The sequence below is a fragment of the Hoplias malabaricus genome, chromosome 17 (assembly GCF_029633855.1).
Source record: "Hoplias malabaricus isolate fHopMal1 chromosome 17, fHopMal1.hap1, whole genome shotgun sequence".
Lineage (NCBI taxonomy): Eukaryota > Metazoa > Chordata > Actinopteri > Characiformes > Erythrinidae > Hoplias > Hoplias malabaricus.
In genome coordinates this window covers 16,390,574-16,416,397 of record NC_089816.1, presented here as the reverse complement: position 1 = coordinate 16,416,397, position 25,824 = coordinate 16,390,574, and the positions used below count along the sequence as shown (strand labels likewise).

Here is a 25,824-nt window from a genome sequence, read left to right as displayed (position 1 = left end):
CTAGAGATAATACACCGCCTTACCCTTGAAACTGCATTACAATAGCGCTTTTATTTTTTGTTAGTTCTGGGGAATCAAATAAACTCACACACTTCTGTACCCTTCTAAATAAAATAATATTTTTTAATGTGACTATATTGATCACATGGACGGCACGGTGGCGCAGCAGGCAGTGTCACATTCATGCAGCTCCAGTAGGTTGTGGTTTCCAGTCCCACTCCGGGTAACTGTCTGTGAGGAGTGTGTGCGCGTGTGGGTTTCCTTCGGTTAGTAAGTGGATTGGCGACACAAATGTGTCCGTAGGTGTGAGTGAATGTGTGAGTGTGTGTGTTGCCCTGAGAAGGACTGGAACCCCCTCCAGGGTGTGTGCCCAGTGATTCCAGGTAGGCTCTGGACCCACCGTGACCCTGAACTGGATAAGAGGGTAAAGACAATGAATGAATGAATGAATGAATGAATATATTAATCACATCATGCTTCTCTCATGAAGTACAACACAAAGTGGTCAGAATCTGCAATTAAAGTTTGTAGAATGTTCCACGAGTGATTTAACTGCTGATTAACTCGATACAGCACAAATAAAACCTTCCGCTATGAGAGACATTTCAAACACACCCGAATCCCGAGGCCATTTTATTAGTCTAATTAAATTACACAGAGCGAGGTTCAGATCCTATGGACAGTCAAATGAACTTTGTCCATAGGAGCCCAGACTAGACTCACAGCATAGCTGAGACTCCTCTGAGGGCGGTTCATTTCTCGAGTGGAAGCACTAAGATTAAATCAGTCCTTCATCAGCCTCGGTAGGAGACTGTCAAATCTAATTAAGGCATGCTTTCTCCTCCCGGGTTAATCACTCACAAAAGCAGTACAACAGTAGCTTCCGATAGCCATGCTGACAAAAGAAATGCGCTAATTATCTCAAAAGGGGGGAAAAAATCTTGTGACATATGTTCCACAAAGACAAAGGCTATTTGCAGGTTATGGTGAGCTTGCAGCTTGAAAGCGGAAAAAACAGCAGGCCCACTACTGCATGAAGGGTGGACAAAGAAAGAGAGAGGGAAAAAAAAAAATAAACCTTTCCTTGGTGATGGCAATAAGGTTTTGTGTGTAGGGTGTGTGGTCAGTTGAGGTCACCCGCTCGTCCAGCTGCTGGATGGAACGTCCACTCTGCAGCTGTTGCTGTGGTTTTCAGCCTCCTCAGCACTAAACTCTGAAGTTGGCATGAAATCACCCATCTAATGCCACTTGGGCACAGAGGAGGGCCCCTCAGGTAAACAGAAAGATAAGCTCAGCCCCTCAGGTAAACAGCTAGATAAGCCTCAGTATAAGGGGAGGATGACACATTGTTTTGAAGTGAGAGCCAGTTGCTATAGAGATGATTGCTAATTATCTACATAGAGCAGGAAGAACGAGTGAGTGAGGGCACTCAGGACCCACGTTCGAATGTGCTGTGGCGGAATACAAACACAACCCTTGGCCTTCTACCAAGACAATGTTTTAAAGAGAACTTTGATATCCTCGGGTTAAGATGAAAGCTAAGCTTTCAAAGGATGGTCCTTTATTCAACTAGGCAAATTCAATATCAGACACTGCTTTTCCTGAGTGCATCAGTGAAAGTACCATGGCCACCAATTAACTTAGACAGAATAAACAATGTAAAAGTGGCTCCTTCTACCAATTGTGCACTTTCTGTATAATGTATAATGGAGATTTAGTCCTCCTGAGTATACTGCTGTGAAATGGTTAATTGATCCTGATTTATTTACTGTAGTCGTGACAAGATTTTCAATGTCATTTTATTCACTTAATATGTCTTCTAAGTTAAACAAAAATGATTCAGACACGGTCAACAATTCCAATTCAAGTAGTGTTTTTTCTCCTTTCATAGCAAATGACCCTGGGAAAGAAAAGATTGTTATTCTATTTTAAAGCATGAGAAGAAGATTGGACAAGTTCGCATGATGTTGCCAGTCTAAAACACCATGTGCTTATTGTAGGAGGAGTGGTGTAGCTCTATTTGCAAAAGTATGCCAGGTACTAGAACTGTGAGCAGACCAATGCATTCATAGCCAGACCAAACATGCCAATTTTATTTATTTACCTAGACTAAATCATGGCCCAGGAAACCATTTTAGCATCTAGACAAAGATGGAGAAAATTAGAAATATGACACGGTATTAAACTAAGAAAAAATATTAAGAAAAAAAAATGTGTGTACAAGAGAAAGGGGATAGTAGTATTCCCTCTTTCCATGACATCACCCCTTGCTGGAGTTGAGGAGGGGGGCAGAACGCAGCTGGTATCAGCCGAAACACCATCTGCTCCTTCTCTCTAATGGTTCACGCTGGCTTTACAACAGAACCCATCAGAGCTGCCTCGCCACACAGTAGCCTGACAGAGCTACCGCCACTGGGGACCAGGAGCATGTATAAAGCTCTGAGTGCAGATCCCAGATCAGTTTCTGTCTTCCACATTCTAGAGAACGTAGCTGTATTGATAAAATGGGAATCTATCACAGATCTAAAAACTCTGAAGACGTCTAGAAATGATTCCTACACATGGTCCTGAGAGATTCCCTTGAGAGTCTCTCTCTCTCTCTACTGACCAAATTTCCTAGGAATTTTCTTAGTCTTCTTTCCACAGAATCTAGTAAGTTACTTACTACACAACTATTTCCTTAAACAACTTGGCACCGTGCACAGCCCACAACATCTACTAACATCAGATACAACAGAAACCATTAATATGATTCATTCGTCTGTTCAGACTTACACCCACATGGAGTTTATATTTCATCTGACTCACCATACATCTTCCCTTCGTCAGACAGGATGATTTTCCTCCGGCCACAGGGGGGATAGATGGCTAGGGCTTCCTGGAAGCTCTGTTCAATGTCAGGGCTCCACACACCCTCAGCATCATTGTCCATGGGCTTATCTGCTGAGTCGCTCATCCTCTCTATGTCCTCACCGCCGCTCTCACTGCCGCTCCAGTTTCCTGGATCCATGGCAACAGCTGGGACCTCCAAACCCAGGCCTGGGGAAGACACAAAGCATCCGACAGTGCACAAAGTTAGAGGAACTGAATCGGCTGTGAAAGTAAAATAAGAAAAAAAAAAAAAAAGAAAATCAAAAGCAACTATATGCTCCAACTTGTATTTTTCAACTTTTTGTTTTATCAACTGAAATATATCACCAGATATGTTATTGGAAATGGTAAATGGAAACCAATATATTGATGTAATTAAAGTGACAGCAATAACTGTCATACGGCCTATCACGTAAACATTTCATAAGGAATGAAGCAGGAATGTTTTGAGACTAGACCAACTGTTACATTACAACATTTCCATAATGTACACATTTCTCAAAGGCCATTTGTGTACACTTCTGGTTTTGCCTTCATATGCCACATTAAATAATGTTTACCAATGTTCTTCTCAGCCATCTCGTTCCTTGGTACGCTCTATCTCTAGCTCTAGTAAAGAGTCAGTAGATTCCAACATCATCCCATTTCTTTTTAAAAGAAATTAAATATTAAATAAATGCAGCACCGGATCCATCCAATTTTGTGCAGTTTACTTACACGAGAGCAAGATTTTTTTAATAATGTTTGAATGATGATATCTCAGTTTATACTCTGTCTATCCCCATAAAACTAGCACAGCATGATTTTATACGTCTTATCTTCAAACAGTCATGAGGTTTGATCATGCTGGTGCGATCAGAGACTGAACACCTGAACATCCAGCAGAACCCATTTCACCCAAGTGTCCCAATGCAAGCAAAGTCATAAAAACAGAAAAGAGACTAAGAGAAAGACAGACGCCAAGTGAATGTGACACCAGTGTTCAGCCACAAGGGGATGTGGTAGGATGTGAAGAGTTTAGATGTTTTTCTTGACTCTGGAGTGTCCACCTTTGAGAACTATGGACTGAAAAGTACTTCCATCAACGGTGCCCTTTGGATGAAATACAGCATCCAGCAGAAATATATACTAGAGTTTATTTTTCAAAAATGAATATTTGGAAGTTTGAGTGATCATTAAGTGTATTTTAATCTATATAATTTTACTCTCTACATACACACACACACACACACACTTACACTGTCTGATACACACAACCAAATACATGCACTGTTAAAGGTTACTATAAACGTTTTCAAAGCTTTGATTGATCTTTTTGACAATCAGTAAATAATCATTTAATACCATACACCATGTAATTACCTCTGATTAGCTTCTGTCCTGCATCCTTGTCATGTGACACGTGTAAGAAACAATTTTAGGTAGTTTTACATGTACGGGATTTCTGTGCTGACTAGTACAATAATGGCAAAGGAAATATAGAGAGCTATTTACATTCAACCAAGCTCATTTTGGCCTCTGCCCTTTTAACATGGGGATTTCTCTCACCAGATCAAGAATAACGAGAACAAGCTGAAGCAAAAATAAAACACACTGGGCTTTTGCCAGTGCAGTGTGGTTGGAAGTTTGAAAACATGAGGTGGCATATTTTATTCACACCAGAGGAAGTGTGTGTAGCCTGTGTCCTCCCAAGGGACCCACTACTGGAAAGAGAAAAACGCCCAATTAAATTTGGAGAATAAAGGGGAAAAAAAAAACAAATGAAAATGTAGACTCAAAAATAATAACCTATTTAAAATAATCTGAACCACAAACTGTGTACCCACCTTCATGTTTGACAAGATCTTATTAAAAACAAGTAATGTGATCATGCTGAAAGCCAGGGAGGGTGGGCCATCTTTGAAAGGCCTTGAAAGAAAACAAGAAAACACATAAGCTAAGTGCTAATTCAGGAATGGCAGTTAATCCGAAACAGCTGGTATCTTGCTGGAGAATAGTTACAAGCTGTCAATGTTGTCAACCAAGCCCTTTAAATTCATGGTGGGATACTGCTGAATAAAAAGTCTTTTTACTAAATCATGACACAAATGTGGGGTTTATCCAGAGGGCAATCAGTATGCAGCAGTGTTCTGTACATACACTGGGTTTAACTCTGCGCTTTTATGTGAGAGTGCCCTATGCAGAAAATGCACATTAATTATAGGACACACACATCTATTTGTTAATTTTGGAGGCTGAATATGTATGTGTTTAATTCATAAGAACTATAGAATTATGGAACACTATTGTACAATGACGTGAATACACATACATTCGAGTTGACCACGCTATTTTACTTTTAAACATCAAGGTATGAATCAACTGGTGAATCAAATTGATAGAGTGAACAGATGGTCTTTTTTATTTGGCAGGACTTCATTAAACAGTTCAAAACTATACATATACAAATGATTTAATGTTTACTGATCTAATGTTCTATACTGTTACATCCATAAACAGCCTAAGAGCTTTTAAGCTAAACCCTGGACCTAAATTTCCTCTCTAATCCCTTTTCAAAAATGTATTTTATTGTGGTGCAATATCAACAATACGTATCACATAATGAAACTTGTGTATCTGTACACTGCTGACACACAGACCTGGATAATCATATGATGGTGTAAATAAAACAAAAATTTAACTACAAAAGGTTGCAATGAGATCAAACTAAGAGCATAAAGCTTTCCAAGGAAATGCTCAGTGGAAACAGAGAAGCCTTTGTGGAACTCACTCCATGTGTTTCCTGTTGAATCTGAGGACGACTCACATGGTGTGTGTGTGTGTGTGTGTGTGTGTGATACAGAGACACACTGTCTGTGTGTGTGTGAAAATACAGTCTCTAAACAAGCCTTCATATCCAAGACAGAATAATCTTTGGTGCGCTGACTGTTGATGGGACAGAAAGAACTCTCTGGGTTTGTGAGCTAGCCATAAAAGAGCAAGCATACTCCAAACCACCAAAACACTTATCATCTTCCTGAGTAAGAGATGAACTCAGACGATAATCACTTCCAGCACACTGCTGTGGCTTTTGTCCAGAACTGCTATGTGCTGCGCTCAGTTTTCCAACTAATTAATACAAAACATTGGCCAGATGTGTCAAAAAAGAAAAGCTGTTCTGTTGACAAAACATTTAATACAACTTTATAGAAGTGTCTGTTTGAAAATTAAATGTAGTGTAATGGTAGAGTTTTCCTCTATGAAACTTTATGTACTTTAACATATTCACATGTGTACGTTTTCTGCTATTAAACGTCATGAAGTGGCATAGGACAAACTAAGTAAAAACAACATATCATCACTTTGGACTGAAAGAAGACTATAGCTCTACAGTGGTGGCATGAGTAAAATATTTCAGCACAAAAAACCAGGACATGAGCGTACCACCCCTTAGAAGAGTGAAAAACTTGGGGTTATTTTTCGTAACATAATTTTAATTAGCTCTAATTAAAAGGTGGCAAAATTACAATTTTATTTATCATCAAAAGAGGCTTACATTTTAGTATAATCTCATATAATATTGGACTTAATTAAGTTTATGAAAGACCCTGCGATCTCTTTTTATTTTTTTATTTTTTTTTTTTTTTTTTTACACACACTGAGCCTACCTTGACCATACAGTACCTCAGGAAATGAAAATGAAATTGTCCAGCTGGCAAGGAAAGTGTACTATCCATCTTAGAAGCTCTTAATATAATACATTTTGTATAGAAACCAATATAGTTGTGAATGATTCAGAATTGGACTGTAGTTAAAATGGATGGATTTGAAACTTGGATTTACGATGATTAAAGAGCACTCTCTGGAGATGGCTTAATTTAAAAGAGGCAGCTGTAAATACACCTCACTCCCTGTAATTAACAAAGTTCACACTTCAAAAAGAAATAAAAATGACAGCGAAAAAGCAACAGAGAAAAGTTAGCAAGACAAATACAGCAACTAGAAACCTTTTGTAGGTCTTTTGTATAAAGCATTACAATCTTTGTGCTCAAATTAGTGAGCGAGATTGGTAATTAAAGTCACGCATGCAAAACCAAACAGATGTAACATAGCAAACAGCCAAATGTTCCTTGCAAAAAAATCGCATTGCTCCGCTAAACCCGCAGAAATCTAAAAGAGCTCTTCCAACAGCTTTTGGACGTTGGAGCAAATCTCAGTGTTTCGTTATGTGTGCAAACATGTAACAGTCCATAATTCCCGGCTCAAGCGGTCTCATAGCTCCGGCGGTCTCCTACAGTGGCGAGAACAGCCGGAGATGTTGTGACTGGCGCAATATGGCAGCGGTGTCGATGCTGGAGAGGGGCACACTTCCGCAGGGCCGCAGTGGCAGATGGAATAGGGAGATTAGTCATGCAGCAATATACTGTGGTCACACTTACTCTTCACTTCAGCCTCCAGACAGCCTTGGCCAAACTCAGGCCATGGCATGGGTGCAATTCTCCACAAACATGGAGGCACACATCCACCACGGGCAGCTGCTTCACTCCCTCCGGTCTTCACTGGCTGCCAGCAGCTGGGGGAGGCCACACTGACAGAGGGAGTGTGTGCTTGGGCTTGCATTTAGTCCTTTATGGGGACTAACTCTTTACATATGATGACAATTTTTTTTTGTAGATTTAAAAAAGTATGCATGGGTTTTATGACTAAAATATATTATCCTGAAATCTGATGACACAATGTCTGACATTAAATTTGGTTTTACTGAAGTCTGATACATTAGAACAGAACAAAATAAGCGCCACAATAAACAAATACTATCAGTAACTGCAAATACAGATTTCTATTAAACTTTACACACTAAATACAGTTAAAGAGCTCTCTTTATTCTCCATCCTCAGTGCAATTTATCATGCGGTTTGTCAATGTTTTTTTAAGTACTGGTCATATTCACTATCAGTTCAGAAGAGCACAAAGACAAGTTGCCAATGTTCAAAGTTGCAATTTATTACAATAAAGGTAGATATTCCATATTGTCCACCATCAAATATTTAACTGATTGAGATATAAATGTTTTGAAGCATTTATATTGATTTCTGAGGTTTGTCTGTAACTACAGAAGTAACAATTAGATTTAGACCAGTGGTTCTCAAACTGTGGTACATGAAGCAGCAAGAGGTTGTACGCTAAATGACCTTGAAAAATTTACTACTTAATTAAGGAATTTACTCATAACTGAAAACCTAATAATTCTATGTGTAAATTACATAATGTTTCATTATGTAGTTAATTTGTGTTGTAGAAAATACAACGTGCTACACATTCACCGTAGTTGATTACGCCTGTAAGGGAATGGTGGGGGGGGGGGGGCAGCGTTCCTCTGCTTTGTTTCCAGGGAGGGAATGCGATCCCCCAGTTTTCTGAGAAATCGGTGTAAAGAAAGCCCAGTTTCAGTTGCTTACTGGACAAAAGCAAAGGCTACCGACAGATGTGAGCAATTTGGATTTTATTATGAAAAGGGCAAAGCAAAAACATGAAAAACAAGCCAAGACCAAGCCCGAGAAATACTCCGAAGCCCAGAAAGACTAAATCCAGAGTCAGAAATAGAGAACAACTAAGCGAGAATTCTATACACGTGAAGACAAAATAGAAGAAAATACTCGGCTGAAGGAAAACGTGGCCGTTCTTCGCATCATTACAGCCCTAAAACATTGTTAACACAGTTCCGCCCCTCCTTCACCTACTGATACAAGCACAGAAAGCTGCTGTGAGCACATGTCCCAATCCTCCACCGCGCTGTAGCCTATTAAAGCACATAACTGATATTACACTGAAGTCTTCTCATGTTTTATTTCTTTCAAAACTCTTATTGCCCATAGAATTTATATGTTCTTGTAAATTGTGTTTAAAACATTCAGTTTAAGCCTAGTTATTTGTGTTCTCTCTATAATGTTTAGTAATTATTTTAGATAAGTTTGTGTTAAGCATGCAAAATTCAAGTAAATAAAAAGCACATACGGGCGGCACGGTGGCGCAGCAGGTAGTGTCGCAGTTACACAGCTTCAGGGACCTGGAGATTGTGGGTTCGATTCCCGCTCCGGGTGACTGTCTGTGAGGAGTGTGGAGTGTTCTCTCTGTGTCTGTGTGGGTTTCCTCCGGGGGCTCCGGTTTCCTCCCAGGGTCCAAAAACACACGTTGGTAGGTGGATTGGCGACTCAAAAGTGTCCGTAGGTGTGAGAGAATGTGTGTGTTGCCCTGTGAAGGACTGGCGCCCCCTACAGGGGGTATTCCCACCTTGCACCCAATGATTCCAGGTAGGCTCTGGACCCACCGCAGCCCTGAACTGGATAAGCGCTTACAGATAATGAATGAATGAATGAGCAAGCAAGATTTTTGCCTTATGCCCTCGGAACTGAGGAAGAACCAGCGGCGCAAAGGTTTCTGTGGTTAAAAAAAAAAAAATCATAGGTGGTACTTGGAGGTTTTGGTTCGATAACAGTTGGTACTTGGTCAAAAATGTTTGAGAACCACTGGTTTAGACAAAAGTTATTAAGTAAGACTATAATTCATAATAATACGGCATTGCATGTTGATAAGGATGCCAGTACAAAGATACACACGTGTTTGTTATGGTGTTTGATTTGTAGCTCATCATGACCGCCAACGATAGGAATTTATAATACGTAATAATTTTGTAAATGTAAGGATGTGTGCCTAGTCCTCACAAGAAGCATTTTTTAAAGACTTTTTAAAGCTTAAGTCTCAATGTATTCAATGCATCAGTAAAAGTCCTCACAAAGATAGTAAGACATGTCTGTGTGTGTCTTCAGGCAGGGACACTGACAACCAGTGAAAGCCAGTTGTAATTAAATGTAATATGTATATATGCAGAATGCATATGAGATGCCATGCTGTCCAAGCAGCAAACACCACATTGTAACCACACGACTGTCCTTGTCTTAAGCAGTAAACTATAACCTCTAGAGCACACAATAAAGCTTTAATCACAAGTCTGAACGTTTTATCCTTTAAAAGAAAAAAGAAAAGAAAACAGAAAACATTGTCACTGTTCAATGAAAAATATGTATTTCCATTGGTATGTCATATTAAGATTAAGTTCAAATTTCATCTTTGCGTTTGTTTTGAAATGAACATTTTAACCATGTAACCTGTGTATGTAGAGCAATACCTTAGCAAAGTCTGCTAAATAATTGGTCCTTAATCACAGATATTAGTTTAAAGGCCAGTGCATCTCATTAGCTTGAGCGCTTCCAGAGTCTGCTGAATTAGCCCCATGCTGCGCTCTACAAAGTGGAAGACTAGGAAATCTCTCAATGACGCTTCATTACTAAATTAGGCAGTAATCGAACAGCCATGCATTAACTGCAATTTTCTATTCATGCAATTCCCCCGACAGACAAAAACAAACAGTGCTGGTTTCAGTCTGGCCTCATTTTGGTGCTTTTTGTAATCAGGCATGACAAACTACAGGCTACTGATCTGGCTGGTGGTTTGTAAAAACGGGTTGGGCAGTATCACATTTAGTCATACCATCGTCGTGTTTCCAGGTGGTAAAACCACAGGGTAGTGTTGATGAGTGGTGGAGGAACAAATTTGAATTAAAAGTAAGGTTCAGTTAAACAGATGTAGGTTGCACACCAGGGCAAAGCAAGGTTTGATCACACTGTTGTAGCTCTTGAAGAAAGGCGAGATGTTTGCTAGTCAAGCTTGGGTAACCAGTGAGATTTTTCCATTCTTTCACTTGGTGCATGACATCACCACTATTTGAAGACAGAAAGATTGTGCTGTGGGTGTTCCTGTCTTACTGTGAGCCAATTAAAATCAGAGAAGGGTTTTCCTGCTGGGGTGTTTTTTTCTTACAGGAAGCAGTTGTTACATAATTTTCATACACTTATTCTCAAATACCAGCAGCTTCTTTCACTAGGGTGTTGTATCATTTCATCATACCACACAAACCTAATATAAATAAAATAGAATAGAATGGAATAGGTTTATTGAAGTTGCACAGATATAAATAAGTGATGTAATACTTTTTCTTTTTTTTTTTTTAAGGCTAAGTACCAGCTCTATGAAAGTGTCAAACAAATAAATACAAATAAATAAATACAGTGGAGTTCCTAACTTGTGTTTATTGATAGTCAGAAAACATGTTATTTCTTACTAATTCAAGGAATAAGGTTTAAAAGACCATTGGTCCCCCCCTCAACGGTGTTCAGAAACTCTAATAGGCGTCTTGTCTGTGACGTAGATGGTAGACAACAACTTTAGAAGTTGCACTTAATTTAATGCAAAATGATGAAAAGGTGTGTTGTTTTTGGCTGCAATAATTCAATGTACAGTGGGAGATCTGTGCACAAATTTGGAGATCCCAAAATATCCAGAAAATGGACTGAATTTGTCAACTTTAAACGGGCACTTTGGAAAGGACCATGCGCTCACTCCATTATCTGTAGTGCTCATTTCACTGGCGCTTTTCCAACAACATGGGCATGTAAGGAAACCAACGAAAGGTGTTCAAGAGCCTCTGTAACATGGAGGTAAACAGGGTAAGTACACTTACTTCGCCTGTTTTAGGTGTTGTTAGTTAACGTTAGCTTGACTTGCTAAATAATAATAATAATAATATATATATATATATAGAGGAATACACTTATGCCTGCAGAGTGCAGAAGTACTGAGAGAAGAGATGGGTCTTTAGCTGGGTTTTAAAGCCAGAAAATGAAGAGCAGAGACGAAGATTTTGTGGTAATGAATTCCAGAGCTTGGGTGCCATCACGCTGAATGATCTACCACCAGCGGTAACCAACTTAAATTTTGGTACTGACAAAAGACCGCTCTCAGAGGACCTCAGTGATCTTGTAGGACAGTAGGAGTGTAAAAGTTCAGAAAGGTAGGCTGGCGCCAGACCGTGCAGAGCTTTGTACGCGAGCAGGAGAAGTTTAAACTGAATACGGAGTGAGACGGGTAACCAGTGGAGCTGATGAAGAACAGGGGTGATGAGCTGATTTTTTAGAATAAGAGAGGACCTGAGCAGCAGAGTTCTGAACACACTGAAGGGAGTGTATGGTCATGGAAGGAAGGCCAATGAAGAGAGAATTACAATAGTCTAAACAGGAGGAAATGAAAGCATGGACCAGAATTTCAGCGCCCTTAACAGAAAGCAGGGGACGAAGGCGAGCAATATTACGTAGATGGAAGAAGGATGTTTTGGTTAGGGCCTTAATATGAGGTTTGAAGGACAGGGAGGAGTCAAGAAGTACACCTAAATTGCGAACAACTTGAGAGGTTTTTACAGCCACACCATCAAAGTTAAGTGTGATATCAGAAATTTTTGAAAGAGTGGACTTGGGGCCAGTGAGCAAGACTTCAGTTTTTTCTGTGTTGAGTTTCAAAAAGTTGGCGTGCAACCAGTGTCTCAGATCCTGAATGCAGGAAATAAGGGCAGAGGGGGGCAGAGTGGAGGTATTTTTGGTGCTCACGTATATTAGAGTATCGTCTGCATAACAATGATATTTAAGACCATGGCTGTGGATGATCTGACCAAGTGGCAGCATGTATATGATGAGTAGTATAGGGCCTAGGACTGAGCCTTGGGGAACACCTTGTGTAACAGTACTACGGGAAGATCTGTGTGTACCAAGAGCAACAAAGTGAGATCTATTGGTAAAGCAAGAGATGAACCAGGAAACTGCTATATCAGTTATGCCAATAGCTGAGAGACGAAAGATGAGTATGTTGTGATTAACAGTGTCGAAAGCTGCACTCAAATCTAAGAGAAGAAGGATACTGAGTGCACCAGAGTCAGTAGCGAATAGGATATCGTTTAAAACCCGTAAAAGGGCTGTCTCAGTACTGTGTTTTGTGCGGAAGCCAGACTGAAAAGGCTCAAAAAGATTATTGTCCATCAGGAATGAAAAACTCGGTGGCTCAGATTATACTCGGCTACGTAGTTGCATTACTGAGATTTATAGTGACGGATGAGTTCGAGTTTGACGTCGATCACATTTACAAGAATAACAGTACCCTTTAAATTTGAGTTTAGCTTATTGCTAGGCTATTGTCATGAATAATGTTGGTTATTTAGCTAGCTAGACACAATCATAACAGTCAGTCATAACAGTCAGTCATAACAGTGTTTTCCTGCGGCGTTATTTTCATTTTAATTCATACTTATATATGTCAGTAACTAAAATAATGTGAAATATTCATGGAGGTCCATTAAGTGGTGCTTAGCCTTTAACACAAATTTAATTCAACAATTAATTTTTCCCTTTTGAAGTGTCAATAACGACAGTGAGCTTTTTTCCTTAAAAAATTAGTTTTTTTGGGGTTTTTTTGGTCCTTGGGTTCCCCCTAGTGTGATTAATTTTTCCTTCAAAAGTAGTGCAGTTTCTGCAGTGCTGAGCCCAGAGTAGCAACAACAGAGGCTCTATTCTCCCTATTAAAGGTCAGTGAATCATCACAACTTTAAAATCCAAATGCCAAAAAATATCGATCCAGAAATTCCTGCTGATTCTAAACCAATACATGACATGTGAACTATAACTTCAGTGTGCTGAAATCAAGATATGAATACAGCCTACAAAAAGAATACAACCAGAATCAGACAAAAATTATGTCAAGTGGGGGCTGTGTTGGGATAACTGATTAAATTGTTCTGAGAGCAAAGAGAACTACAAATAGCATTATAATAACTCCAAATACTAATAGTAAAGCATAATGATAGTCGACCTGTATCGCAGAATTAGTTTAACAACATTAGCATAGTATAAACTGCAAAGATGAGCTTAAATACCTATTTAATATTAAACTATAAGCATAATCAACAAAATGAATTAAATTTTACAGACATGCATACTAACATGCAAACCACTCCGGACTCAAATCATTTCAACACAGCGTTTTTGTGCGACATGTAGCACATCAGAGAAACTCCTTTTTTCACCCCAGCCGTTCTCTCGGGCAGAGTAAACTCAGCCTCTGTACAGGGAGGGGGGGAGTAGCATTAACCGTCACAATCTCATTCCACGTTAATAGCCTGAAATGTGTAGATATGATGAAGGGCTTATTGTGTGAAAGGATAATAAATGAGAGGTTTTCATATATCCTCTGCTGCCTGTAAGTGATTGCGGAAAGGCACTGCCTATTATTTACTGCGTTTGGACCATTGATATGACATGCTCACACAATGCTATTAGTCTCAGTATTAGGCTATCATCAGGCAGGAAATTCAATTAGGGATGACCTAAAATCCTTCTTTTCAAGCCTTGCTGTAAGAGAAAGGCTTCTGTTTTTCAATGGCAAGGCTCATGAGACAGTCGCGCATTTTGTGCTGTGTGTCATGGTAGCATTTTCCTGGATGAGACCATTTTCTTTCATCTGTCAAGAGCATGCATGTTAGTGAGATGTTCTTTAAGCAATGAGGTGCAAGGCTCTGGTACAGGAATCAAGAAATTTTGTATGACCCTCACATTTTGATGGTTAGCCTCAAAATTTGTGGCAGAGTCTGAATAGTATTTCTTTAAAGACGAATCACTTCATGACATTTTGAGCAATATTTATTTGCCAAATCTCTAGAAACTAAGATGCAATAAAATAAATTATATAAATTACAAATTAGACCAAAATGCATTGGGGATAAACAAGTTCAATTAAACCATTAAGGGAATGATGTTGCTATCTGCTGACAGACAGTTGGACAGTTGCTTAAATTTGTATGACTTTTAACAATGATACTCTCTAGAAAAGGAGTGATTTAGGCAAGAAAGGGCTAGGGTTTTAAGCTACACTGCTTATGTGTGTGCATTTGATTCATTGTAATGCATTTGCAACCAGATGGAGCAACTTCTGATTTTATAAATGTACATTTACCGCATGTGTCAGATGCTCTTATCCAGAGCATTCATCCATTCATTCATTGTCTGTAAGCGCTTATCCAGTTCAGGGTCACCGTGTATCTGGAGCCTACCCAGAATCACTGGACGCAAGGCAGAAACACACCCTGAAGGAGTCCTTCACAGGGCAACACACACTCACACATTCAAGCCTATGGACTCTTGAGTAGCCAATCCACTACAAACGGTTTTATTTGGGTCATGAGAGGAAACCAAAGCACATGGAGCAAACACACGTGGACACAGGGAGAACACACCAAACTCCTCACCGCCCCTGGAGCTGCGTGACAGTGACACTTTATCCAGAGCAACATAAGATTATAATCAGATGTAGGCAAACACAGTGTTAGTAGTACTGTCAACGCAGGTTTATTAGTAAAACATGGTGCTCCCACTTGCTTGGTGTTTTTGTCTGAGCTGAAAATTTAAACATGGTTTGGAGGGCAGTAGTTTTATCCACGATGCTACTGGCTGACACAAATGCATTATGCATTAACGTCAGCATTCACGGACATCTAAAAAATGAAAAATACTGGTGAATATAATCTCAAACATGATGAATTACCTAAACCTCTCCCATGTTGGGGGAATGTGAAGATTAGTTGATAAAAGCCACTTTATTGGTTCTACAGATCACACGTAAAAGGTTGTGGCTTTAACTGAAATAAATTATGTTCCATAGCTCAGGGTGGCTCGGAGGCCACAGAGGGCATCTGAACATGAAAAAATGCGAATGAATACATTTCTCTGGCATGTCGTGCCATAAAATACTTGCAAGCTTTGGTCCTGAGAGCACTTTGGAGAACTTATCCTTTGGCTGTGTGGTTCATCTGTCAACAAAGCTCTAATATAAAAATGAAACATCAGCATATGGTTAGGTGCTGTCCCTTTAGTAAATAGACTTCTTCATAAAAAAGTGTTGCAAAGGTGTTGGCTAAACTGAATGTGAAAGCTGGAACTTGTAAGGCACTGCCAATGGTGTGGTATTCTCGCTGGTCTACAGACAACAGCGTGGTTCTAACAGGTTGTCACAGGAAACCCTAATTTAAAATCATGCCTATAATATGCAGTGTGGTGGTTTTCATATGGCGGACTATGCCACAGTACTTATTTCTATCATACCATTTGTGTATACTCTTTCTATTTATTACCAAGAATAATGCAGCAAGGTTTTAATGTACATAACAATACACCAGAAAACCAGAAATGGAAAGTTATAATTACTGTGATTTGTACTGTGTACTGCTAAAAAAGGCAAGCAAACACCTGAAATATTAATAGGGTGTTAAACAACATCAAACAGACGGTAAAAATAAATCAATGTCATTACAAAATTGCCCAATAGGCTGATATCAAATCAGCAACCTGTAAAATCTGTTACTATCCACTGCTTCTTATTTACAAAAACTGTATCATGATGTAATTTATCTCAATCATCGTAATATATAATTAAATACCCCATTCTTGCTTATTACACGTGCCAAAATCTGATCCTTTGTTCTTAAAATCTCCCAATTTTCCAGTTTCCTAAAGCCATGTGGCAGTGTTTTCAAAGCATGGCAAGTTCAGAATGACTGCAGGCCCAATTCAGCCACTTTCATTTCTTTTAATGTGGTCTGATATGGTGCCAGAAGCCATACACAAAGTCCACTTCCTTGAGGTATTGTACAGAAACAATCCAGAAGCCAGGCGACTTCCCCTAGGTATTGTGCAGCTGATATATTCCATGAGCACTCCACAACCTCCATTCTTCTCAAGATGGCTGTTTTTCGCTGAGTCAGACCCCGCTATTATCCCGAGTCTTCCTGGGGTGCCGGTCACTCCACGCCGTCCCACAATACCTCCTCCAGGAAATGGAGGGGACGACATGTTCAAATAAGTGTGAGCTCCAGAGCAGCATGGCCAATATTTGCTCATAACCTTCTATGACCGTCCAGCAGAGCACAAATACAAGTTCACAAAAGGGTGCCACCAACTCCGACTGCCTTCTTTTTCTTTGACCACAGGTGCAGCTTCTTTCAGATAATAAAGGCTCTCTAAAAGAGTACACAAGGAATCATTCTCACTACTCGCACAATATTTGGGCATAGTGCAACAATACAAACTGCCTGCTTTGTCCTTTTCTAAGAATGGATATTTTTTTTTTGTGATGGATATTCCATTTAGCTGCAAAACTAATATCCCAAAATAGAAATTAATTCAGACATTATTAGAAATATTTTTCATTATTTTTCAAAACAAACTAAACCCATGTGAATCAAAATTACAACAGTCAGAGTGTTTAATCCATAAGCAAATAAAAGCTTCAAGATGATGTCTACTCTTATTGCTATTAACTCAGGAAAGGTTTAGGTACACTGTAAAAAATTGCTGTAAATTTACAGCAGGTCTGCTACAGTATTTTATTGTAAATCACAGTATTTACAGTAAATTATTTTATTAGTCAGTTACAGTAATATGCTGTAAATTTGAAATACAGTAGTGTTCCCGTAAAAATATGGTAAATGCCTGATAACTCTGCTGCCAGTATTTTACTGTAAAATTTACAAGAAATTTTTTACAGTGTATGTCACTAGAATTACATATACGACACAGTGCTATTATTTTAGCCCACTATTTTACGCCAGCTATGATCATACACACTGTATTCACCTGAGGCCAATACACAGAAAAGAAAGTAAAACAAACTGAGTCATGTCATAACAAAACTAACTGGTACTAAAACAGCTTTAGAGGGCAGAATTTAGTAATGTTAAGAGTATGAGCTTTTTCTATTTTTAGTTAGGTGCTACAGTTATAACGTGGAATGGCTTATATGCCAGTTAACTAAAATAATGCTGTTAAAAAATAACATGATTCTCAAAAAATACTTCAAAATCACATCTTAAGCTATACTTCAAAAATATATTTCTTTCCTGGCCAATGACATGTGAATTCAACACCTCAGTCATGATCTCTGCAGGCAGAAAGCCTGCACATGGTTTTGCTGTGTGAAAGTAGAAAGGCCACATCATGGCTGTACCCAGCTCTGCAAAAGAAAATTGTTGAGCTGTGATTACTCTCTCGGTTAAGTGTAACGCTGTGCTGAAGTTTGTCTTCAGCTTGGGGAACTGACTCATCTAGAGATGGAAGAATTTCATATTGACTCTCAGACTGTTGTTTCATTTCAGGTAGAACACCTCCAGAAGAGCAGAGTGAAGGGGAAAAAAAAGAAAAGACTAAATAAAGAACTTGTTAATCTGTTACACTGCCTGCACTTACAAATACTACATTAATCGACATAATGAACATTAATTATGAGTTGATTCAGACAGTTTCCCATTTTAATTTAAGCTGGTAATGTAGCTCAAATGTAGCCCAGCAAGATTTAAAACAACCAAATTCACTTCTATCCAGAAGCCTTCCTGGAGTAAAGAATCATTAATGACGTCAGTGGCTTAGAGCCAAGGGAGGACTTTCACAAACTCTGCCACACATATAACACGCATTTGTCCTAATAACAGAAGGGTTTAATGAAGGCAGCAAAAAAACTACCCTTGTACAAGTGCCATAGTTTCCTAAAATCATGAGGGCATTTGGATGTAAGCAGGGTTAAATTCATGAGCCAGTGTAACAATACAGTGTAACAGGTTTGGCGTTGTAAGGATTTTTATTCAGATTTTTTTTTTGGAGTAAAAGGTTATATGTAGAGCTGGACGATACAAACAAACTTTCAAATTGAGCGCAATGAACTGATGGCAGCGACCTGTAATGATGTCAGTAAGTGACAGATGCTTTAAATTATATATATATTATTAATTAAAACTGTACAGATTGGTGGTACTGCATTTTACATACTGTTTCCCTACATGGGTTAGTACCAATGGGGGCCCACACAATGCTAGATTTAATCGGACCAGGGAAGCTTGTGGTGTGGGAATAGCAAGCTTAAATCATACCAGGGATACTTACTGGTACAGGCTAAACAATTTTAATAATTTTAAACTGGCGCTTGCAGATGGGGCAGAGCAAGATTTAATCACACCAGGGATGCGTGAGAAGTGGGTTACATATGGGTTTTTGATTGTCAAAATGTCACTCTCCATTTTGTCTTTACTGCTCTTCCAGTGAGTGTGTGACATCACCAAACTGCAACGACAGTGTGCATCTCTGTCTTACTGTGACAGTGGAGTGTTTCTGTCTAATTCTGAGTTAATAAAAAGAGGGTACTTAAGCTGGGGGGGTGTCCTTGTCTCATGGGAATGCCACGCTCTACAGCATAATAGACAGACATTTAACAGAAATGTGCCATTTAATCATATTCATCTACTGTCATCATTTTTACACTCTGGAATTTTTCAGAGTGTATATACATATATGTATATAAAAAATACATTGTATCCATGAAGGAATTCAGAATGCTTTGCGCTCTTGATGTCTGTGTAATTCTCCTTAGCTCTCTTTAAAAGATGATTGAGTGTCATTCTCATATTAAAGCTTAGGTTTGAATAGAGTTTATAATGTTATGAACTGCTTTGTATGTTCAGATTCATCAGCTATGTTTGTAATGCAGTTACATATCTTAACTGAGAGCATGTTATATCTTTACTCTAAGGTTCACTTTGTTAACTGATGATAGCAAGCACACAGCTTGTTGTAATGTGCTGAGGTAAGTACACACCGGTCGTGTGCAGTGGGTAGGAACAAGCTGAGAGGTAATTGTTCTTTAACCAGAGCATCTCAATAGTCAGCCTTATGAGGAAAGACATCAGTTTGAACACTGCTTACACAGTCAGTGCCTACTTAGGCAGCCCTCTGCTTCCTTCACTTGCGCTTGGCACAATTGAGGAGCATGTCTGCCTAAGTTTCAGCATGTAAACAAACCTGTCAATAAAGAAATAATTAATGTTTAATAAATCCTTCTCTTATTCAAATCTTACTAAGTTGTTTCTAAATAAAATATCTCTGGGAAGGAAGATACACTTCACAGACAGATTACTTGTTGACTACAAGTAAGTTAAATTATTAAACGTGTTCAGTCTCAAAATAGGCTTTTTTTAAACTGTACTTGGCTAAAAATACAAAGATAAAACACTAATAAATATGCAACACACACACTTATACGTGTGCACGGTTTGGAGAAGTGGGTTGTAAGCATCAAGCAGGAGGCAGGATGAAGCCCCTTTGTAACTGCAGGCATGGCGTGGGCCTCCTGTTGCCTGGGGCCACTGAGGACACCCTATTGTTCGCAGACCGCCGGAACAAAGACAGCCACCCGTGCCCCTGCCACACACACTCCTACTGAGCTATTGTCACCCTGACAAACACCCAACCCAAATTTCATTACATATGAATTTTCTCCCCCCTCCACCCCTCCTCTTCCTTCGTCTTCTGTCAGTGTGTTTCGTTTGTTTAGCTGCCTTCAGAAAAAATCTTCGCACTTAAATTTTGAAGGTCTTTTAGACTTTTTTAAAAAATGGCTGGTTTATAGAGACCTCCATTAACCAAAACGTGGTTCCTCAATTCCTCCTGGCATTAGGTAGGATTTGTTGTTCTCTTTATAACTGTACCAACTCTCATGCTTTAATATGGTATTTAAAAAGCTACATTTATATAAAATTATGTACCTCAAATGAATGATCAATTGATTCAAATGTCAGGAACGGTAACGTCTTCATTTTGATGTGAAACAGAGAACTTCACCTCTATTGGCAACAGCGTCCTTGATCTTTAAACTATAATTTAAGTCTCTCTCTCTCTCTATTTTCTCTCACATAAAACACTAATCCTGGTCTTACAGCTGCACTGCAGACACACGAGAGATGCACCTGTTGCCTTTAAAGCCACTGGAAGTATTAAAGGCTGATGTAGCTTTTGGTTCTAATCTCGTTTGATGTTCCTGACTGAATCATCACAGAGTAAAGCACTAAATAACTATAATTCGTATGTCAACCAAATTTCAGGACAATGTTACTAAATGGAGTAGACAACATACTTGGCTGGGCATGTAGACCTTAACCTTGGGTAAATGTAAAATGTGCCAATAAATGTCATGTAATTACATAGTAACAGTAAAACAACTCTAGACTTCTGAAGAATAATTTAATAGATTGTGGAAAATAATTACTGTACCGCACTGTAAATCACTGTGTCATTTCACACCATACTGGTCTAAACAGGATATCAGCATCATCTCAAATAGTCACCTATGCATCATCATATAAAGTGAATCACTGATGAGGCAATCAGTGTAGCGCAGCAGTCAAAGGCTACATAAAATCATTGAAATAATGCAGTTGAAACAGCTGCAGCAAGAACCACGATAGCATAAATATCTCGTGTTTGTTTAGGTAATGGGATGAGGGCGCAATCAGGTCTGTCTGATCTAAGGCTCAGCATGGTCTTCGGCTGCCTATAAGGCTATGTGCACTCACTTGTGTTCATCAGTCGGAACAAGTGGAGGATTTTTAAGGCTGATCCATATTTACATCTCCCCAGAGAAACAGATCAACTGTACAAACAGAATCCTACTAACTGTACTTGCCCAAGAGCTGTTCAATATGAAACAAAACCAGCGCAGCAAACTACAGCTGAAGTACACAGACGTAGCGGTGCCCTTTTCAAATTTTTCTACATGACGTGGTTACAGACATGAGTCAAAAAACTTGTCAGATTATATTATCAACACTCAGAAAAATCACTGAAATAACACAATTAGCATGAAACGTATCAGATACCAGGTGGAAATATCTGATTTCTTGAAAGACTTGGCACCTGAGTATTGTAATTATAAGGCTTAGTTTCTCTATGCACACTCCTCTAAAACACACACTATATATGAACCATTCACAAAGAATAAAGAGCTCTGATTTATAGGATCTACGCACAAGGCTACAATCATTTACGTATCTTTTCAGACCTCTGAAATAACATAAAATTTAATTTCTCCGTAGCACACATTTTAATTTTCAACTTTACTGAGGCTTACAGTAATTTATTGTTTTTAAATTCTTCTCAGATATTGTCATGTTTAATATTATCAAGGCTATTAGTTACATTATTTCAAACTTTTTTTTCCATAATTGACTCTTATTGGAGCATATTTAAATATTTGGAATTCTTCTAACATATTTAACTTTTGTTCCCCAGTGAGCTGGGTTTTTTACTTCACACTGTTTACTGTTGAATGCCAAAAGATTAGTTACAGTAATTAATGTTTCCATAGAACATCATCACATTTATCAAGGTAATCTTTTCTTTTTCATATTGCCCAGCTCTACCTTACAGCATACAAAGACATGAAAGGAAACTCAGCAAAATGCACCATAATGGGGCTGATAAGCTAAATTACCAGATAGCATCAAGACACACCATCTGGTGCCTCCACTACTAATGCCTGTTGCTGCTGTAACAATGGGGCTGGCTAGACAGTGAGTGACAGAGACAGTCAAACAAATGACTGTTATACTCTGAATTATCATAGGGGCACAGCAAACACACAGTTTAGCATCTTTTAGCCTACAGGTGCGTTAAGCACTAAACCAGATGTCAACATGAGAATAGGGCTGTTTGAGGAGTGATTCGGGTCCTCCACCAGCTTCCCGGCACAACGACAGCCGGAACAATGAAGTCCCCCCTCCCCCTCATTTTCCCACAATCCTCTGCTCCCAAAGGGAGTCCCATGCAGGGAGTTTAGTACCTTTATTTTGCTCTGTTGTTTGGCCCAAGTTGGTATTCTGTGCACTCAACTTAAATAAATATAACTCTTTGAGACTTTACAATCAACAGGTGACAATTCAACAATCTGGACACTTTACAAAATTCACTGATTTTGTAAACAAACACTTTTAAATGCTTTGATTATTAAAGTCTTTATCATCTTAAATCTTATATATTTTGCTTACACGTGACTCTAAATATTCTGCTTTGTTTACGTGTAGGAATAAATAAAATGTAAAATACATTTAAAAAATGCCTGTGACCTAATGTCAGTACATTTCTCTTTCCCATGACAAGCTAAATTTTACAAACATTTTTAGTTTAAATAGTTCTTTATCCTTCTCTAAACTGCATTGACAAGAACAGGGGTCAAAACAACAACAACAAGGAGTCAGAGCAAATTAGTTATGGAAAAACAATGGGTCTCTATGCAACAGTAGCTAAAGGTCAACTTTTTACCCTTGCAAAGAGGCAGCAACACAGAATAATAACCTCCTTCACGTTTACATTTATCATATTAAGCCAGTAAAAAAATATATGGGGGAAGACACAGTGGGGCAATATGTTGATATTTTATTTTTGTTGTGATAAATGTTGCTACTGTGGAAAACATCAGATTTATTGTCTTGTTAAGTTAATTTTCAAAAATGTGTTATGTTAAATGTGGACATAAATTACTGTAAAATATATTTTTTAAATATAGATATACACAGGATATCTGGGAGGGAAATAATACAGGAGACATGATTTTAACCATCAACATTTGTTTGAATGGTGAAAAGCAGATGTTCAAAATACTGAATATTCCTAATTCATTTAAGTTTTCCACACCCGCAGGCTCTCGCTGGAGTATTCACCTCAGAAGGTGATTTAGAAGAAGAAAAACTCAGTATATTTTGATTTAAAATATAAAGAAACAGGAATATTGTATATTAAATGTTACGGCACAATGAATTCTACATAATAATATGATCTAGGACATATCCCTAGAATAGAATAATTGTCCACTCATGATTTCAGACTGGCTTTAAACATCAGAATGATATTTTTACCAGACTGCCCACCGCTAGTAGTAACAACTTAAAATATAAAATACTACTATTCAAACAAGACACGCAAGTCAGTACAAAACTAAACATAAAAGTAAAAAATGTTTTTTAAATTGTTGTTTATTTTCATACAGGAGGGTAGAGACGTTTACAAAACGTTTAATAAAAACCTCCCAATTAATCATTAACAAGGACTACTGCTGACCAAACCCTGGACTTTCTCCTCCTCACCAATGATTTCAGCTCTTTCGCACAAGAGAAGAATTAAGATTAGATACAAATAAGTGGAGCTAAAGCTTAAGATGGACACAAACAGAAGAGGGGGAGAGTTGCTGTGGAGTTTGATACTACAACAGCTACAGTCACGGGCAGACATCGCAGTAAAGAGAACTATATAGAGAAAGAGAGAGAGGAGAGATAGAGTTGTTGGGGCTCAACTACTTTCACACTCCCTGTCAGTGAGTACAGTAACGAGAAACATAATCAATAAGATGAACTTACAGTAGGTAAATGTGTAGTTTCTCCGGGAGGATGGGAGTTAGCTCTGTTAGCAATCCAGCTGGCGCGTCCCCGGCTTCAGGACAAAAAAAATGTTTTGAAGACCAAAAGTGATGAAGCTACCGAGAGACAAGACAAAACACAAGCGGTTCAGTCACATTTCGACTTTAAAAAGTCTGTTAGAACTGGTTTTTGTGTGTTTTATTCTCATGTCCTTCAGTTTTTATCGACAGTATACCGAAAGCTAGGGACAGGAGAGGAGCGTTAACGTTAGCTCCTTTAACGGATTTGTTCACGGCGACGAACAAAAGTAAAACAGGCGCCTAAAAAACGAAAGAAATCCCAGGGAAGTGTGTCCGGACTATCGGCTTTGCTTTTATTTTGGCTATTCTGTGTCTCCAGTATTGACATAAACTTCACAGCACGAGAAACGAAGCCCGAGTTTCACAGAAACCGTCCTCGTTTTCTCTGAACATCACTGCAACGTTAACTTCTGGATAGTGACAACTTGTGGTCACTCCACTTACCTCCAGCACCATAAATTTACTGTCTGTGCTTTTGACCTGGGAAGGCTTCATAAAGAGGAGCCGAAACAGAGCCAAAGGCAGGGCAGTGGTTCCCCCTTTCTAGCTCTCTCTCTCTCCCCCTCCTCCCCCGCTCGCAGGCCGGGTCGGTTTGCGGGCGCGGACGCTCAGAGTCTCTGCAGCGATGTGAAGTATGCGCGGAATGAGAGCAGGAATGAAATGAACGTGGAGATTGAGTTTGCGCTGGAGGCGGGCCTCCGTCTCCGCGTCATCGCCACAGCCAGTGTTGATTGGCTGAGAGTCCGTTAATGGATGACATCACGGGTGAGTTTAAACCCAGATCCAGCGCCTTTTAGCGTCCAGTACGCGTAGGAGCTGTACCCGCTCCAGCAGTTCCCAGAAAACGTCTCTGTAAATGGTTTAAATGAGTAAACAAACTTAAGCAAATAAATAAAAGAGAAAGTGGGGGAAATAATGGTGCAACAGGTAGTCTAGTGCCACTATCACACAGCTCCAGGTTCAACACCCACCTCGGCTGAGTGTATTTAGTTCTCCCCGAGTCTGCGTGGGTTTCCTCCGGCGGCTCTAGGTTCCTCTCACAGTCCACACTCTTGCTGGTAGGTTTAAATTAGCGTAAATGATCCGATATTATACACATATTACATAGTTCAATAAGTTCAATTTTTTTTTCTAAATCTGTATTAAGTTCATGATAAAGGATTTAATATATTTTACTAATAATACAATCAAAGTGCTTTGCAAAACAAAAATAGCTCAATACTTTGCTCACTACCAAGGCCTAGACTTAACCCAGTAAACATTTAGCCGTTGATTCAACGTTGAAATAACGTAATGACTGCCGTCTAATCAACATTCTCTTAAGGCTGAAAATGAAAGTTGAAAAGACGTCCAAACAGACGTATTAGACGTATTTTGGACGTCCATTGACGTTATTAATTGGTCCCGAAATAAATTACTTGTATAAAACGCATTTTGGACGTCCACTGACGTTATCGATTGGTCACCGCTTAACTAACTTATTAAGATGTATTTTGGACGTCCATTGACGTTTAAAATATGTCCTTGACGGACAGACTACTTTTAGACCTATTTTGAACGTCCAGGGACGTTCCTTGTTTACTGGGAAAACTGCACTTTATGGAGTGGTTCCCCAGAGGGTGATTAAGCCTATATACCTTTCAATAGAAAGTCACTATTCAACATGCTGTGTAGCCCAGGACTAGGCCTAATCACTGATTGGGAAACCGCTCAGATATGTTACAGAGGCCGTAT

The 25,824-nt window shown here is 39.0% G+C and overlaps 1 protein-coding gene across 2 annotated transcripts in view; it reads right to left on the bottom strand.

Annotated features, from left to right (window-relative positions):
• tead1a (TEA domain family member 1a) overlaps positions 1 to 24,718 on the bottom strand; it is a 52,596-nt gene extending 27,878 nt beyond the window's left edge. The window contains exons 1-4 of one of the 2 annotated variants that reach the window (XM_066649207.1): positions 24,535 to 24,718; positions 24,011 to 24,126; positions 4,698 to 4,779; positions 2,809 to 3,039 (exon numbers count right to left, since the gene is read on the bottom strand). In XM_066649207.1, coding sequence (XP_066505304.1) covers positions 2,809 to 3,010 — 202 coding nt within the window. In that variant the 5' untranslated portion in view covers positions 3,011 to 3,039; positions 4,698 to 4,779; positions 24,011 to 24,126; positions 24,535 to 24,718. The remainder of the gene's footprint in view (positions 1 to 2,808; positions 3,040 to 4,697; positions 4,780 to 24,010; positions 24,127 to 24,534) is intronic. The other variant, XM_066649206.1, reaches the window with a different exon arrangement.
• Positions 24,719 to 25,824: the final 1,106 nt, after the last annotated feature.